Genomic DNA, 18,999 nt, shown 5'->3' on the forward strand with positions numbered 1-18,999 from the left:
TCAAAAGAAGGGGAACACAGTAAATGTAGGTGTATTAATACTAAAATTTAAACTCAGCTGTTTAATGTTGATGTGAGATTCGGTGCATGCTTGCGCCTTGCAAGTAATCAGTTTCATTGTGAATAACATTAAAACAGCTGATAGGAACAATGATAATTTGAATGCTTAATAGTGGTTCATCTGAATGGTGATCCTTATCTAAACCAAAAAAGGATTAGTGACTTCACTGTGTGGGAGTGGCTGTGATGTGGTGCACAGATCTGCTTTTAGAATGCAGGCTTCATGTTGGTGAAACAGCAGCATCCTTATCAATAGGTGACTAGTAAAAAGTAGCCTGCTTTGTTTTTCACCTATTAAAAAATGGTGCTGTGGTTATCTTCATAACCATTCCCAATAGATCATTTTCTTAAGAGAAATAATAAATGGGGATACTTAAGTGTGTTTGGTTTTAATGACTCCCTTGGTCTGATCCAAAACAAGGGAATACTCGTTCAAATAAATGCCCCAAATCCTTTAATTCTTCACACTACTGGCAAGCATGCAGAAGGGCTGTTTGCTTGCCTCTGAAACCCACTGCTTTTCTAGATACTGATAAGCACCCCCATTACATGACTTTTGGGGCAGATTGGAGATTGTATATTTCATGTTTATGCCTTGCATAAGCGTGGTATTACATGGGAATGTAATGGGAAGTGGGAAGTCTTAAAATTACTAACCCTTCCCATGCAGAAATACAATTTTCTGGATGTCATTTGAAGGTGCTTCTCCCACATTAGTCAAGCAATAGGCACTCATTGTTTGCCAGTAGATCAGCATCAGTGGGGGAGAGCTGTCATGGCAAGCTTACCTCGCAAGTGTCTAAATCATATATTTCCAAGAGGGCATTTTCTAATTCATTGACAAATTAGAATCTCTGTTGGTCTGTGAAAGAGTTTTTAGGCTGATTTACAGAATAATAAGTACTCTGGTTCAATTCTGCAGTTTTAAGCTAAAATGACAACAGAAGCAAGTTTTAAAATGCAACCGTTGTTAAGTGTTGAGCCACTTGCAGAACCCACTAGTTGAATTCAGGAAGCTGCAACCTTTTCTGTAAGCAGTAACATATGGAGAGAATGGTGGGATGGAATTCAGCTCACCTGTTCAGAAAATACTTGGGCTAATGTCCTCAAAGGTGTTGAAAGCTGACTAGAATTAAGCTAAAAAAGAACAAGATGAGTGGGGGCTTGTGCCTGATTCTGTTATGTCTGCAGCTACCAAGGCAAGGATTAACAAAAGAGTTAAACCTGTGATTGCTTGTTATCATACTCGTTCATTTTGTTAGTTTAAAAACTCCAGAAATTGCTGGTGTTAGCATAGTGAGAGGACATGGTGTTTTGCCTAGTCTCTGAAAAATAAATGTGCTAGCTTGTTCCAAACAGATAATAAAAGAGCCTTGTTGAAATGCTCATGGACAGTTGAGCAGCAGAAGATAAAACTAATGTGTTGATAGAGGCTCAAAACTGTTAGAAATACTGTTCTCAAAATAGTTAATTAGTACATAAGTTGGGGCTGTTCAGCCTGGAGAAGAGAAGGAAGGCTGTGTGGACACTTCATAGCAGCCTTCCAGTATCTGAAGGGGGCCTACAGGGATGCCAGAGAGGGACTCTTCATCAGGGACTGTAGCGATAGGACAAGGGGTAACGTGTTCAAACTGAAACAGGGGCAGTTCAGGTTAGATAGAAGGAAGAAGTTCTTTACTGTGAGGGTGGTGAGGCACTGGAATGGGTTGCCCAAAGAAGCTGTGAATGCTTCATCCCTGGCAGTGTTAAGAGCCAAGTTGGACAGAGCCTTGGGCGACATGCTCTGCTGTGAGGCGTCCCTGCCCATGGTCCATCTTAAAGTTCTTTCCAAGCCTAACTGTTCTATGGTTCTATAACTGTGTTCTTGAATCATTAACATATATGTGCTCCCTTTTACCTGATTACCCTTTAAGAAACTATGGACTGTACCTTCATTTTTTAAATTGGCAATCCCTCCTCTGAAGTCTCTGCAACTCCACTAGTTTACTACAAGAGGCTGCATTCCAAGTAGCTTTTGAATTTGCTCTTATTTTTTTTACTATTTTTAGCATGTTATTACCTGCTATCTTAAATTCATTTTAAATTCATTTTAATCTAAGGGAAAAGACCTATCAATCAAATAGACTCTTCAGATTCCTTTAAACCGAGCGATCCATTTCAGCCTTTCCCCACCCCAGACATTCCCAAAGAACAAGAAGCAGATCTATTCAGTGATCCATTTGCTCCCACCAGCATCAGTAAAGAGGCTGACCCCAACAATTTTGCAAACTTCAGTACTGTGAGTAAACCCTTTTTACATTTGTTTCAGTATAATGACAGCTTTGAATTGTTCCTACTGAAGTCTTCAGTCTAATTTAAGACATTAAAACATATCCCCTGTACAAAAGGGATATCACTTCCAGTTGTAACAGTATTTACATTTAATTTACAGCTGAGGCTGTCTTAATATAAAATACTGCAAAATGTTATAGTTATTGTTTAAATTGCATTGGGTTTGTGATTTTTTTTTTCTTTTTATGGAAGCCTCCTAGCTATTAGAAAATAGGATTTTTAAAATCTTTCTGTTCTGGGGAGTATCCATTTTATCAGGGCATGTAGCAGATTTAAATTACATGTGTGTAACAGGCACACTGTTAGCTGTCCAGTTAAAAGATGTGTTTTTAATTTAGCTGTCACTGAACTGTTTGGTCATGATTTCAATGTCCAGAAATACTGATAAACAGCCTCATCACAGTGTATGTTAATGTCAACTGTTTGGTGAGTTTGGAATGGCTGGTAAATTCCAGTCATATGTACAATGAAATATAAAGTAGTAAGTGTCTCTTTATAACCAGAATCCATTTCATAGAAGTCGTGGTGTCCAAGCAGTAGAAGCAAATCTAAAGGTTTGTGCATGCTTACATAGTTTGGGTTTTTTTCCTTTTGAGCTTTTGCACATAGGAGTTTTGAAAGGCATCATCTCTCCTGCAGGCTTGATACTTGTCAAATGCAGTTTGCATTTACAGTATCTTGATCATACTGCTTTTTTTATTTTCAGACCTAATAAACTATGTGCTTGATTGAAGTAAACTGAGTTTTGACAGGCTCTTAAAATTGACTTGCACTGGTTGATGTGTCTTGTAGCATGATCATTTCTGAAATGCTTTTAGTGATCACAGTTATTAGTTAGAGAGACTGAGAAGCCACTTTGGAGGAGAGAATGTGAAATGTGGAGGAGAATGCAAAAATCTTCATTATCTTTATGAAGGGAAAACAGTATTCTTTACCAGCTACAATTACTGAAAATACTGAGTGAATTATGGAGAAAAATCGAGCTTTTCTATATTTATTTCCCAAAGAGGCAGCCCAAAGCAGAAACTAGCTGGAGTATATTATGATAATCCTTTCAGACTTAACATTGGGACATTCATGAAGACATGAGCTTCACCTACCTCTTTGTTTTTCTGCATGCTGACTAGAAACAAACTTTAGCATAACCTTTTGTATTTTATTTGCGATAATACCCTTAACTGTCTCTGATTTATAATCATTGTACCACGGAAATTTAGTTCACATTCTGTTCGCATCAATATATGTGGAGAGAATATGCTCTTTTTTTATCTCTTGTATCACACTGACCTTTCTTTGTATTACTACTCAGCTTCTAACTGTATGGTTACCTTATTATTTTGCTGCTTCTTGGCAGAAGTATTTCTCATCTGCACAATTAAACAGTCATTCTACACCTAATTGTTGCAGTTATTGTCACCTGGGGAAAATCATCTTGAATGCAAATAGGGTAAATCCGGATGTCCCCAGTGTGGATTGGGGTGCATTATGCAAAATGTTCTCCTTATTTATTCACAATTTTTCTTGGCTAGACTTTTGTCCAAAATACAATTTGATTTTGAATGATGGCACTTTCTGCTCATAATTTTTTTTTAAGCTTAATGCTGAACTTTGAAACACTGCTTAAAACAACATCAATTAGATAGCTTTGATACAGTTCTTCATAGTTAAACCTTAGACTAAGCTAATCTTGAGTGTATTAAAAAGCAAGTAATATTTGAAGACTAGAATACATATATTTTTTAAAAAACCTAATTGTGACTTAAAGCAAGGACTTGGGCAGTTGCAGTTATCCTTGTATTATTAATCTGGTTCATTTTGTCTTTTGAAAATGCAGTATTCTACTGAGGAAGACATGATTGAATGGGCTAAGAGGGAAAGTGAGAGAGAAGAGAAAGAAAGATTGGCAAGACTAAAACAGCAAGAGCAAGAAGACTTGGAACTGGCTATTGCACTCAGTAAATCTGAAATATCAGAAGCATGAAGTTTAGAATAAGATGCTGTCTTACGTCAACTGTTTTTGTCCCTTTTCCTGAATACCTAATCTATTTAAATGTTAATCAGAAAGTACATATATACAAGAAACCACTAAAGGTTTTAAATTTCTGAAAGTGATGTGAATGTTTCTGCTAAATTCAATCCTTTTGGTTACTGTTTGAATAACTGTTAAGTTTAACATTCAATTTCTCTCAAGTTTTCAGGAGAACAAAGTACTTTTCCCAGCTGTAACCGAATCAGTTTAAAATGAAGATAGTGAGATTGTAGTTTGGCTGCAATCTGTCAGCAGTTGGTAATTGAGCATAAAGTGATCACAGCAATTATTCTGTCATGGCTGACTGTCTCCCATCAAGCTGTTAGTCATTCAAAACGTTTTATCCTTCTAAAGAGATTTTAGTAATGCCAGAATTGTGAAGTGCTTTATTTTGTATGTATGCATATAGATTTTCACTTCATTGAGGATTCTATGTTTGGATTTGAAATAGCAATCTTCATGGAGTGTAAGTCAGAAAGAGTATGTCTTTCTGAAACCTTTAATGCTTTTCTTGCATGGTCATAGGTTTTAAGACAGACTTGTTATTTTGTTTTATAAAGCAGTTGAGTTGTTGATTCATGTGTGTTTGCTGTTGGCCAAGACGACTGTCAGACTGGGAGAGACCCCACTGCTATTTGAGCCACTTTTGCCTGTGAAATATGCAGCTGAACTGGCAACTTATGAAGTTCAATTTGAAATAGGATTGAGAATAGGAAATAAAACAGGTAGTCTGATTTTTATTTTATTTTTACCACAGTTGTTTTCTGTATATGTAATTTATTGAATGCCAACTGATAGTTGCACCTTAAACTGAATGATTTCTGAATGGTCACTGAGTCAAGAGTAGGATTGATAGAATGTTAATGAAAATAACTTAAAGAAAATAACTTATTGTTCATTTTGAAAGAACTCTATTGAAAGAATTGTTTCATTAAAGTAATTCCCCCCCAAAAAATAATCTTTTGCCCCAGAAAAAATGGATGACAGCAGCATAAACATCAAGAAGTTTATGGGTTTTTTTCCTTGCACTTTCAGCCTGTAGTATTTCTGTTGAGGAAGTTGAAGCATTTCCACACACAACACTGGGCGAAGGGGGAGAACTCGGCCATGCTTCAGTATATTTAAGTTCTTCCCATTAGCTGTCAATGCTGCTGTTGCTTGAATTTGAGGGTAATTTTCAATTTTTCAGGAAAAATGGGTAACATGACTGGGATTTTTTTTTTTCTTTTTGCACTGGGAAATGAGCATTTAAACACCTGCTCAGAAAAATAACTTAAATTTTTGCAAGTATTAAATAGCTATAACTTATCTATACATCTTTGTAATGAGTGTACACTAATCTTGCAAATCATATGCTTAACTGGATTACCTAGTTTCTTATCTTTTGTTAAAAAATGTATACTCAGTGGACCAACACAATATTATATGTATATATTATATATATATTCCTGCTTTCCTTTACGGAATTTAAAGTTTTGAGTCATTTGATGTTACATTTCATGTTACTGACTCTGACTATAGTACTTTTACTCAGACTACCAACAAACCACTGCTGTGAGCTAAATGGCATTACTTTATGAAGTTTTAACTGTTGTTTTTTTAAAGGAAAACCTTGTTCAGGTGGGATTAGCCTCTATTTATAGACTTCCCTTTTGGTTAAAAATTCTAACAATAGCCTGTAATTACGAAGAAATAAAGTTTAAGTACACAAGTGTGAACTGTTTGCCTGTTTTGTCAAAAGGGTGCTGTTAGCTGTGAAACAACATATAAATGTCATGCAAACAATATAAAGTGTTCTGATTGTAGTCTGATGGGAGTGAGTAAATTTGCAGAGGAAAGAGTTGCCTGAATGTTGAGGTTAGCTGAAGTGCACACTGATCCCAGCTGACACTTCCTCCTTTAGGAGTTGTGGCAGCTTCAAAGAAAACTCAGGCTACTTTTGTCCAGGGATTTTTGCCTGCACAAGAGTTGCAGAGCCCAAATGTTTAGGTACTTAAGATTTATCTATGAAGATACGCAGTCACCTCTACTGGCTGCTGTGAACATACAGGGCTTAAGAGAACTTTAGTTTAACCCAGCATATATGATTCTTCTTAAATATGTCTCCTTTATGTCATGGAGTGCTTAGTCAGAGGTTTAGGGGTTCCAGCAACATTTTTCATGTGTCTTTTGATCATAGAATCATAGAATAGTTAGGGTTGGAAAGCACCTTAAGATCATCTAGTCCAAATCCTCTGCCATGATCCTTTTGTTACAGTAGTTCTAGGTTTTAATACACTCACCTAAGTGAACCCAAATCTTTTTTGCCTATTTTCTTTTAATGAGAGATCAATTGGTTTAGGTGGTATAGCATCTGTATTAATTTTATCAGGTTCACACACACTCTTGAAGCTATCTGAAGCCTTCTGTGAGCTGCCCAATTTTAATTATTTCCTTTTAAGTCTTCTGTCACGCTTCCATCTTGGGTGCACTTTGCCCCTCTGACTGTGCTGCTTTCAACCCTCTTTCCCCTCAAACTGTCCCCTCTCAACCCTCTCAAATTGTGTGCAGCCTATTTAACTCTTTATCATGAAGCTGAAGATGGTTAGGTGGTTGCTAGTTGTCTTGAATAATTTGATACCCTCTTCACTGTATTTCTCTTGTTTTCCTGTACATTGAAGTTCTGTCATGTAAAAATTCCTATTGCATTCACTGAATACCACTGCACTCAAGATTAAAGAGTCTAATGTCTGGCAGATGAATTAGCCACTCGACAGTTACATTTCTAGTGCAAGTTATCTAAAGTAACTTAACTAGAAACTGTATTGGAAGCTGATTGGAAATTATACTGGGGATTAATGTTAAGGCTGTTATATCATTGTGAAGTACTGACAGGGAATAAAGTGGCAATAAAAGTGCTTAATGAAGAAACTGACATACTGGGTTGAAAGCTGCTTGGTTCAGTACAGCAGACTTAAAGCCATACTAACCCCTCTGCTTTTAGTACCTAAAAGCGGTTGTGGTAGACCGCAGTATTAGACTTTGGTTTACGACTTCCTTGCCATCCTCTGCCATCTGATGCACCTGCTGTGTATCACCTCTTAACAGAAGTAGCATCGAGCTGTCAGAATCACGTTGCCTAGTGCTGTTTCCCCACTTACTTCTCAAGAACTTAATTTAGCTACTTAAATTCAACTGTTTGAGTTTGGAAAAGTAACTTATCTGTTCAGAACATTGGCAGCTAAAGTCGTATGTCTTCTCTTTATGGAACTCCATATCATGTCAGTGAATACTCTTAATTCCATTCTTGGAGTGAACATGATGGTTGGCTGTCAGATGCATCCATTCTTTTTATCATAAGAAGAAAGAATTTGTTTGCCGTGTGCCATTACAAAACACAAGATAATGTCGAATTAAAAGCAAAGAGTCAACAGTTTATACTGAAAGTAGTAACTTTCCCAAACTGAAGATCTTTTTTGCCTTCAAAAAAATCTTGCTTGAAGATCTTCAAGCAACTTTGAAGCTTACTCTTTTGGTAGGTAGAGTGGAGCTTTGGTTTGGCCTTTGTCTCTTACTTTAGAAAAGATGGGAAGGCACTTCTAATTTGTCAGGTGACAAGCTATCAAGTCTAGGTGAGTAATATCCTGAAAGAGATTTTTATCTGAGATCTGCTTGAAGAAAAATGATAGTAAAAAAATGCATAAATAATGCCAGCTGCATTGCCATTCCTTGCTCAGAATACTTAAGAATTCCTGTTGTGCTAAAATTGGGAGATCCAGAGCTCGTGGGACCTTAGATTTTAAACTGAAACCAAAAAGCATTAGTTTTTGAAGTGGGTGAAGAGGTAGCTAGCTGATAGAGGGGAAGAATGCTGCATTGTCTGGCTGTGTATTCAAGAGGTCAGGATGTTGTTTCTAGTTATCTCTTGCTGATTGATTAAATTACTTTGGACAAACCACTTCTTAATGCTAATCTGTTTCCTGTTTTCTAAGTGACAGTGGGTCTGATAGCATGTTACTTAAGCGCTGTAATTTGGAAAGGCAATCTTGTGCAGAGTAAAAGGAATTTTATCCCATTTTACTTGTCTGTATCCTATAGGTAGAAGAGATGTTTTAAGGTGTTTTTTTATATAGGCAGCCAGTTGCACTCCACAATAACTGGAAATAGATTAGGAATTTAGGGGAAGTGCTACTTTGAACAAGGTATTTGCTTGAGAATTTAGTTTGCTGATCAATACAGGATGAAGTCCTTACCTTTGACTTGAGAGGTCTGTCCCAGATGGCACTGGCCTGCAAGAGAACCTGTCAGGTGCCTTGGTTTTGTTTCTGATAGTGCCCAAGTCAATAAAAGGATTTATCCTGAGCTACTCACTGATTTTAATGTGTACACCGATTCATTACTTACTCTGTGAAGCCTATGTAACATTGAACTTGTTGTATTCAAAGTGGTAGAGCCTTTAGGATTGTTCTCCACAAACTGCAGTTTCACTTGGAGATGACATGAACAGCTGTGGTCACTTGCACAGAAAAAACCTAATTTTGAAAGGCTCAATGGATTTTTAGGTAAAATGCTTCTTGTAGAATTCCATTTTTAAAATGCTTGTCTCAACCTCTCTTAATTCCTCCTTATTCTTAAATGCTCTTCAGTAATATAGATCAGAGTCTTTTGAGTTCCGAACAGTTCTGAGGAGTTTGGGCCTACATCGAGTAATATCTTTTACTGAATAAATGAGATGAGGTTCAACCCAGTGACCCAGAATCCTGAAAACTGTACATAAAAGTGCCAGTTGAATGTTGCAGTCAGAAATTCTCTGATTTTCCTTAACGTGCTATCAATTTCTTTATTTTACTGTCAGATACTAAAAGCACAACTGTTCCTGAATTTCATACGTCATACATGTGATACGTATGTCCTACATATTCATGGCATGTCATACAGGGACATGCTCAGGAGAATAACTAATCTGAATTGCAATTAAGCTAATGATGCACATTTGCCCCTCTATTTTAGCTTTTTTTAGTCCCTACAACACAGAATTCCTAAAAGTTGTAGCAATCGATCTCTAGTATATTCTGTAGGGTATATATTTATTAATACAAATGTTCTTTAGGTGAAATGTGACTGGCTGTTGAGAATGGGCTGTGTCTGAAGTGCAGAACTACACAGGAAGTCTTTTCCTTTTGAAAGCTGTGAGCTGAGATGTACAAGCTTCACAGTGCAAAGGCAGAAATGGATGAAAACGGGTACTTCATGCTGCAAAATGCGGGTTTACACCTGTACCAGAGTAACAGCTCTGTGAAGGTGCTTGTCATTGACATCCCTCACTGATCTAAAACATTTGATTGAGCCCAGGGCAGTCATGAGTTTTGCCTACTGTCAGACTAAAGAATCCCAATTGTCCTCTGTTGCCTCCGGTTCTGTCTCTCACAGCAGCACCTGAGCACTGGAGCGTGAGGCAGCCCTGCTGCCTACCTCTCACTGCACACACCAAGAACCGCATTGTCCGTGTTCAGCTAATAAAGTCTTTCTTTAACCTCATACACGCACTGTTCTCATTAATGTGCCCATTGTTCTCTTATGTCAACCAAGGCCTTCTGTTTGTCCTGCCACTCCCTAGGCCCTGTATACCTCTGCCTTCTTTCTCCTGTGCGTTTCCTTCTACAAACTCCTTTCTTCTGTTAATCTCTTCTGTTATAATCCGAACCTCCATGGTTGACATGATTAATTTGACTATTATATATATTAGAAAATAATCTTTTATTACATGTATTATAAAACTTTTGGTTTTGGTATTGCATCTCTACTGTAGTTTCAACTGGTTTAACTGTGTATTTCAAACAATGAGTACTTCAGCCGATAAATGTGAAATGTAAGCACTGTTGGTCGTTAACTCCTTTTGTACCATTACCTCTCCATGGTGTTTTGGGGCAGAGGCTCCACACAGGCAAACACTGTATTGGAAGCAGGCTTGTAGAGAGTTCAGGCATTTAGAACTTGGGTAACAGAAGTTACCTTTTCCACCCGTGTTTTCTCAAGAGGAATTAATTCCAGTACTTAATGCACGTTTCCCTGTGGCGGGCTCACCGCAGGCCTCCCTTCACCTCAGTTCCAGGGCGGGCTGGACCCTTCCCCGTACACAGCGCAGCCACCGACCGCGCACCGCTGCGGACCAGCCCTCGTCCCGTTGTTACCGTGCTCGGGGCAGCCGCAGGGGCCGGGGCAGCCGCTGCCGCTCACCTGTGGGGGCGGCCCCTCGGCTCGGCCCGGCCCGGCCCGGCCCTGCCCGAACATGCGCCGAGGCTCGCTGCTGCCGCTGCCGCTCCACACCATGCGAGGTGGCTGCGGCTGCCGCCCGCGCTGGGGAGCAGCAGCACCGCCCGCCCGCTCCGGCCTCTCTCCCTCCCTCCGGCTCCCGGGGACGCCCTTCGCGACGCCTCCATGGACCCCCGCGCGGCCAGCGGCGGCGACGGCCGGTACGGGGTTGCGGCGGGCCCTGGGGGGGGGGGCCGCGGCTGTTACCTCAGGCCGCGGGGGGCAGCGGGGGCTCTGCCGCCACAGGCAGTGCCTGCAGCGGGGCCGGCTCGGGGGTCCCTGTGGGCTGCGCTGCCTCCCCCCGGCCTTGCGGAGCGCTCTGTCCTGAACGGGAGCGCCCGGCTGGAGCTGGGGGTCCGGTCTCCTGAGACGCCGGTGTGGAGGGGGGGTGAGGGCGGCTCGTCGCACGGGTTAAGCCGCCCGTCTGGGTCTGGAGCCTGTAGATCGAGTTCGGTGCCTGTCTGAAGGACTCCTCCTGACTGCGGGCAGGCAGCTCCAGCCCCGTCTGTCCGGAGGGACCGGGGATACCCAGGTGCATTAGGAACCGAGCCGCGCTTGGCCCGGTTCTGCCCGCAGACCGCCCACGGGTGCAGGTGAACGCGGCTGTCCGCCCGCTTGACCGAGCGACCTGAGCGCGGCCACTGGAGGGGCACAGACTGCTTTATGCGCTTTGAGAGCTTTATCTATCTACTCACTCATTTTCTCTTGGACAAAAGCATTAGCTTAAGCTAATTACATGCCTGTACAGCAGTCCTTCACAGAGCTACGTGCACATTAACTTCAGTACTCAAAGTGTTGTTTAAGAGCAGTGGCTGTCTCTGAAGTCTGTGGAAGAGCACGGAAGACCTTGTCCTTGAGCTGCTGTTTGCACAGCTTGTAGCACACCTTGACAGTGGAACGCTGATGGTGACTGCTCTGTAACTCAACACCTCCTTGCTCACCCTGGTGTAGGTGGATAGCTTTCCTTTCACCTTTCCACGTGTGCGCTCCCACAGCCCCTAAAACACACAGACTTCCCTTGCGTGCGTGTGAGGGAGCTGTTTCTTCCAGCTGAATCAGTGTGCAAATAGCATTCCTTCCTGGTGATGATGGCGTGTTGCGTTTTAGATGTGGCTGCGTTAAAGGCCTGTTTGTGGGTTTCCTATTTGACATAAGGCTTTTGAAATAACCTGCTTTATAATCTATGAGGGGTTAGAAACTTTTGAGAGCACGGTTTGAGAGGTCAGCAGACTGATTCTGTACTTGGAAGGAGGTGGTAAAGATGCTGTTCATGACTTCATGAAGCATTGGGAGAGGTGTTTTGCTCTGGTTTGGGCTGCTTTCCTTATATCTTATAGTTGAAACCAGCAAACATCAGCCCAAGACTTTAATTCATCCCCAGAAACCATGGTGAAAAGGTTTCCTGAACTTCAGATTCTAAGAACAATAGAGCTCATTTTTTAGTGGCATATATATTAACATTAGAGTTATTACAGAGTGGAGGTAGGTGGGCTAGTGGAATTTAAAGCAGCAAAGTCCTGTAGGATTTTATACCGAGTGTTAGACCTGCTAATGATCCAGAATGACTTGTGTTAGTATTTGTAATAGTTTTATACAGTTTTGTTGCCGTGTTCTGTCTTGATAATCCCTTAAGGGTGAGCAATCCTTATTTTTTTAAAGCTTTTCTTCGGTTTTACTCTCCAGGGTGGGAAGGTAGCCCATATGTTTGCAATAGCGATTTTAAATCGCAGCATTAAATGACTTCCAGGCCTTGAGTTTGCACTGACAATTGCAGCTGCAGAGGCTGAGAGACCACGACTGTGTTGTGCTTCACAAGTTCTGAATGTGCAGAAACGTTCAGGAGCAGGAAAGGGCCTGGTGAATTCTCCTGGATTGGGCAGGTTGTCCCAGGCTCAGGCTGTGTTGCTGCAGCTGCTGGAGATGCTGGTGCTGGGTCCTCATCACCTTTCTGCAGCTCCATCTACTGGAACCAGTTTCCAGTTTAACTGCACTGGGATGTGAAGTGCTTCAGACGTTTCAGTTACTGCCCTGCAAAAAATTGGAAACACAAATACCAGAATTTTGCCTTTTTTCTTTTTGAAAAACTATTGCTATTTTATTGTCGTTCATATTTTACTTCAAATGCTCCTTTTAAACCCTGATGAAGCTCCTAGACTCTTTTCACAGGCCTGAGCTTGTGGTTTCTTAGGTTTCAGATATGCTTTGGGAATAGATGGAAATTATTAGCCCATAGCTGGAGACATGATGGTCTAGTGTACTAAAAGCCAGATTTTCTGAGTAGGGGGGTGAAAAGTGACCTCCCATTTTGTAGGTTTTCAGCTTTCACCTTCACTTTGACAGTAGAACTTTTGGTCAGCTCCTGTGTAAAGAGTTGGCAGAAGAGAGCCTGAATTCTCAGATGTATTTGCTTTAATGGCTTAAATCTCAAATGCAAATCAAACAGGCTGCAGTACTGAGCTCACAGGTAATTTTACGTTTCTCTTTGGCTCTAACTAAAATTGCCACCCTGAGCTGCTGATATCTTTTCCCTGTTCCTGCATAAAAGGTTTTAATTTTGACCAATCCACGTTTCCTGTCAGAAAGGGAAGAAATGCTAGAAAGATTTCACTGTTCTGATTCCGAGTTCAAAATCAGCCTTGCTTTTTTTCCCCTTCTTTTATCCTCAGGTAGCTTTCTTGGGTTTGCACTCCGTAATGGAGAGAATAATAACCGTCTGCTTCCTGAAGCTGTTGTGCCTAAGAATAACTTCAAAATGGCTTTAGAAATACAAAGTGGCAGGAAAAGGACATTTTTTCTGTTCCCGAGTATTGATTCAGTAGGCAGGTTCAGGAGAGTTATAAAGGTGTATTGAAGTGCTATGCTTTAATTTTTACTCAACTGCAGAGAAAGTGGTGTTGTTATTGGTCAAGGTACTGTGAAATATGCTTTGCAGATGACTGCTGAGATATAAAGTGAGTTTGTTGGAAGCTCTTGGGGAAATGAAATCTGAAATTTCATGTAAAGCAATGATGAAAGGCAAAACAACAATCCTGTTCAAGTACTTTGTGTGTCGTTCCGATGTATTTTTTATGAGAGCCTCAAGTAGTGTTCACCAATGGAATTGAAACAAAAGCATGTTTTATTATTTTTTTTAAGTCACAATAAAAGATATTACATATTAATTTATTTTGAAAAGCTTTGCATAGATTTCATGCAAAAAAGACCCCAAACCAAACAAAACCAAAACCCAAACCAAGAAGTGTATCAGCCCAGATTAAATATTGCAAGAAGATGCCTTTTAAGTCAAAATGCGTATTTCATTCCTTCCATGTTCATCAGCACACTGAAATCTGACAGAAGTGAACTCAGTGTAAGAAAGTACAAACCAGGCTTGCGAAAAAGCTGGAGTAAGATCATAGAATCACATAATGGTTTGTGTTGGAGGGACCTTAACGCTCATCCAGTTCCAACCCCCTGCCACAGGCAGGGACACCTTCCACTAGAGCAGCTTGTTCCAAGCCCCTGTTGTCCAGCCTGGCCTTGAACACTGCCAGGGATGGGGCAGCCACAGCTTCTCTGGGCACCCTGTGCCAGTGCCAGCGCCAGCACCCTCACAGGGAAGAAGAACTTCTGCCTAAGATCTGATCTAAAGCTAGATAACTGTTTTGTTACCTACCAGTCAGTGTTTATTACTGCTAGGTAATGCAGAATCCAACAGAAAGGGAAAACTCAATAAATACTCCCTAAACCCCCCTTGAATCTTATTTCAGAAATAATGCAGACTCTACCCTGGTCTTGAAGTCCTTATACAACCAAATCTCACAGATTTTGTCTGGCTTTTTACCATGAATGTGGCAGAGCTGAGTTTGCCTCATGCTTACTGCTTTGTTTGTTTGTTTCTTGGGTACCTGAATGTGCTCAGCAGCATTGCAAGACAATGGACTAGTGCAGCCCTTGTTATTTCTCATTAGTCTTAATAGAGCGAGTGGGTATTGTAAGTGGGTCTAAAGATCTTGAGGTGCTTAAAAAAACCCAAAAAGGTGTGATAAGAATCACATCTATCCTCCAAAGTGACAAAGATTGTAATGTGTTTGAATTGAGAAAGAAGAGCTGACCAAACTTGCTGTTATGATTTGTGATGAAAATTTACTCTCAGTTGCAGCAATCTTGTAATTCTGACCCTGTGTCAGCTAATTTTCTTCGTACATTCCAGTTTGTTAATGCAGTTCCAGGATGCTTGGGTTGGTAATTTGTAATTTGCTAGACTATAGTGTGTGTGTATATATATAGAGTGTGATGCAGTCAGTTCTAGCTGGGAATAATCACCCACAGTGGTGTATTTAGCCCTCTGTGAGCAGCTGGAGCAGTACAACACGGAAAGGGAACTGCAAAAATGACACCAATACTTTTTATTTATCTGAACAAACCTATCTTAATGAATTTATTGTGTTGTTTGCCTATTCAAATACAGGATGAGGACAGTGAACGTAATGCAGCCCACATCCTGCTTGGTGCAGTTTAAACAGCAGTGGGGCCAAGGGCAGAACACCACTGATTACCTGGTCTTTGTTCTGCTGGCTCACTGCTTTGCCACACATCCCTTTGTTCTGTGAGCCTTCCCTGGAACAGGAGTGCTGAAAGCTTGAGTACCTTTTTAACAAAAGACCTTTGACATGAAGTTCTTTACTGTGAGGGTGGTGTGGCACTGGAATGGGTTGCCCAGGGAAGCTGTGAATGCTCCATCCCTGGCAGTGTTCAAGGCCAGGTTGGACAGAGCCTTGGGTCACCTGGTTTAGTGTGAGGTGTCCCTGCCCATGACAGGGGGTTTGGAACTGGATGATCTTAAGGTCCTTTCCAACCCTAACTATTCTATGATTCTGTGACATTGCTGAAGCCTCAGCAACTTGAGCTGAGAGCTGTGTTAACCTCAAAAATTAACTGTGTCATAGTCCATGTGCAACTTGAAATAGCAAGGTATCCTGAATTCCAGATTTGCATCACTGTTCTGTCTCTTTATGCAGGATATTTGGAGAATATTGAATCCTATCCAACTTCTTTGTTGTTAGAAGTAATGGCATTTCTGCAGCACCAAGGAGTCTTAGTCACCGGTCAGAAACATGTTTAAGAACACAAGAAAGTAAATGCTGAGGTATTACTAGCTTGGCACATAGAACAGAAAGGGATATGGTAGAACTAATTCTCTTGCATTAACTTATTTGGTTTTGAATTATGAAGAAATTTCTGCATTGTCTGAAAACTGAATAGTAACAAATTATTGTGAGAAGGGCTTACTGTGATTCTCCTTTTCATGGTAATGAGAGAGAGCTGCTCATCCGAGATTATTTCTGATCTCTTGTGGTTTTGGAAATGTTTGCAAAAGACGAAAAGAATTCCTCCCAAGTGATGTGCTTTTTGTTTGCCTTGATTGTAAAGATTTCTTCAGGCTCAGAACATTGTAACATGGTGTTGCTCAAAGCAGTCATCTATTTACAAAAGTCAGTAGCCATGGATTTAGGGTGATAAACTTGAAAAGGCTAATGAAAGTAACTCCAGGCATATCCTGATATCTCTTAATGTCCACGTGGTTATCCGGCATGATGAGAACAGAAAGTAGTGCCATGACAAGAATTTCTGTGTTCAGTGGTGATATTTTTGGGAGCATGCACCAGGACACCCTGGTGTCTGTTGAAGGTACCTGACCACACATGGTGACCTGTGTATCAGCAAGCCGGGTAGTGTTCGTATGTTGGAAGTGCCTTTAGATGTTTTTTGTGTTAAGAACTGAAATTCAGACCTTTGAAATGTGCTTTGGGATGCTCCTCACGTGTGTAAATGGTTGAAGTGTTAGCACAGATGAAGCTTTGGTAGCCTGAGTGGCACAGTGGCAATACTCCCTCCTCTCTGGGGAAAAATGAAGCCATTTTGGGCATTTGAGACTAATCTCTTCAGTTCCATTTCATACTCTGTGAAGAGGTTGTTTAAGTATTTATTACTTTGTCTCTGACTATGTGGCTAGACGCAACACTCTCTAAAGTTCTTTGTAAAGACAAACTGTAGTGCTGGTTGTTGTTTCGCTGTATGTGCTAAGCTCTCCACCATCATGATACCGAGGTGTGCTGCTTCAGTATATTCACTACGGATTCAGGTAGTTTAAGAGGCCTGTGTTGTCTGTGCATCTTAGTCCTTTGTACCAGTCTTATGAGTGTTTGTGATGCCTTTTTAATAGCATAAGATTAGCATTATCATGCAAAAATTGAAACTGTATGTTGCAGAGCCCTTGATATAAAGAGAGTAAAGGAGGCCAAAACACAGTATTGTCCAGATTGTTAAATACAAAATGAAATCAAGAGCAAATACTCCAGAGTCACTTAACAGGAAACTTCAGAGCTGAAACTCTAACCCTTCAGATAAAGAGCTGTGTTCCCCTTGCCTTCCATGTAGCAGGGCTGGGTGCTGAATGGTTCATTTCGTGTTGCAGGAGCGGGAGGGCAGGAGCAGAAGATAGCTGAGCAGTACAGGTAGAGCTGTTGCAGAAATCAACCCAGAGCCTGGGTTGGTATTCACTACAATAGCTTTGTTGATGGTTTTGAATAAGATGAAATCAGCATCAGTTGTTACTGAGCCCAATTATACTGATGTTGTTCAAGACCCTGAAAGAGGTCTCTAGAGATAAATCTCATAGAGATAATCTCAGAGATTTTGCTGTGAATCATAGCATCAACTAGGTTGGAAAAGACCTTTAAGATCATCAAGTCCAACTTTGGGTGGGAATATGTTCTTTCCATTAGATGTTTTTCTCTGATCTTGCATCTCACTTGCTTTTGCGTGTTTGGAGCTAGCCTATATTTGGGAAAACAGGGTGCTTCCACTGCTCCCCACTACAAGGGTCTTCTGGTAATGGAGAGCAGAGGGTCAACTACTGAATCACCAGCACTTGGTCTTCTCTGTCATAGGTTCCCAGCAAGTACTGTTTTAGCTGAATTGTGTTTGGCTCTTTGTGTTTTATTCTCTTCCTCCCAGTGAAGTTACCCATGTACACTACCTCAGCTGACTTAGGCACATAGCATAGATTTGGCAGAGAAATGCATACATATTTTAGGATGTGATTAATTTAAATTGCTTTCACTGTTTCATGGTACTGAAAGAGCTCTTGAATTGCTGTTAAAAGCTTTACTATAAAGGCACAAACTTTCTTTGCAAAGTTCTGATAATTACTGGGGTCAAAGGAGTCAGTAATTTAGCACTTTTCAGGATACATGGTTCAAGATCCCTTTATTGAAGAAATCCATAAAATTCAGTGACAAATCATAAAGCATATGTGCTGCAACCTTATAGTAAGAAACCAGGCATCATGCATGCAGTGAAATACAGTTATGCAGAAATACGGTAACTCCCACGCTCAAAAAAGCCTTTCCTCCCTTTCACTTTGACCATGGAAAACATCATGATTCCTTCCATGTGAAAATGTTTTACTTTTCATTAATATTAAGAAACTTAATTTTGCTTAGTTCTGCTTATTCATTTTGTTTGATATTGCTGTTGGCATAAAAAGGATGTGATGTTTAAGGGGAAAAAAGCATTGCCTAGGATGTCCTGAGTAATTGTGCTTCTAACTAGAGACAATGGGGATGCAGGGGAGTAAGAAGATCAGGTCATATCATAAGTCACAGGGTAGACTGTAATTATGATTTGTGGAGCACCCCCAGTTGTGGTCCCTGGGGCAGAGAATGATGATTTCATAAATAATAAAGCCACAATGAGAACCATATGACTGTCCTTGCAAGGCCTGCTGCCAGAATGTAAAAACATGAAAAGAAGCTTCTAAAACAAAGCGGGGAATGGCCTAAATTTGGAAATATTGGAGATCTTTTTAGATTGTTCTCTTTTGGATACACATGGGGAAAGAGAGGTTGCATGCTGAAGGTTGTTTGAGCATGTAAGAGTTTCCACAGAAGTGGTACTTGAAAACCTGCCAGCTCAAGTCCTGAAGAACTTGGTGGAACAGCCAGAGCCGTCACCGAGTACAGTTTTAATGACCATTTAGAGCAGTACGGTATCAGTTAGAAACTGTATGAATAGCTGGTGAAAATCAAGAATAATCTTTCAGGAGGAGCTCATGATCCTGCTTTGGAAGCACCCTGGTTGGTTTTAAGTTATAACCAGTAGTTATTCCCGACTGGGGGAAAAGGAAAATGGTAATATCTCTATCTCCTGCTGTGGCCCAGTTGCATAGTGCTGTTATAGACATGTAATGGAGTCATTAATGGGGCAAGCTGTGGATCAATTACAATAATTTATATACCAAATGCA

At 40.7% G+C, this 18,999-nt stretch overlaps 2 protein-coding genes across 5 annotated transcripts in view; both read left to right on the forward strand.

The window, feature by feature from the left end:
- The window catches only part of EPS15 (epidermal growth factor receptor pathway substrate 15), a 70,403-nt gene extending 64,273 nt beyond the window's left edge, over nucleotides 1-6,130 (forward strand). For 3 of the 4 annotated variants that reach the window (XM_061344834.1, XM_061344833.1, XM_061344836.1), the window contains 2 exons: nucleotides 2,159-2,337; nucleotides 4,225-6,130. In XM_061344834.1, the coding sequence (XP_061200818.1) occupies nucleotides 2,159-2,337; nucleotides 4,225-4,371 (326 nt within the window). In that variant the 3' untranslated portion in view covers nucleotides 4,372-6,130. The remainder of the gene's footprint in view (nucleotides 1-2,158; nucleotides 2,338-4,224) is intronic. The other variant, XM_061344835.1, reaches the window with a different exon arrangement.
- Nucleotides 6,131-10,677: 4,547 nt separating this feature from the next.
- The window catches only part of TTC39A (tetratricopeptide repeat domain 39A), a 45,541-nt gene continuing 37,219 nt past the window's right edge, over nucleotides 10,678-18,999 (forward strand). The window contains exon 1 of the mRNA XM_061344823.1: nucleotides 10,678-10,871. Coding sequence (XP_061200807.1) covers nucleotides 10,837-10,871 — 35 coding nt within the window. The 5' untranslated portion in view covers nucleotides 10,678-10,836. The remainder of the gene's footprint in view (nucleotides 10,872-18,999) is intronic.

This window comes from Neopsephotus bourkii, unplaced genomic scaffold, assembly GCF_033783945.1.
Source record: "Neopsephotus bourkii isolate Nb327-2 ecotype Australia unplaced genomic scaffold, CSIRO-AGI_Nbou_v1 NB_234, whole genome shotgun sequence".
NCBI classification, from domain to species: domain Eukaryota; kingdom Metazoa; phylum Chordata; class Aves; order Psittaciformes; family Psittacidae; genus Neopsephotus; species Neopsephotus bourkii.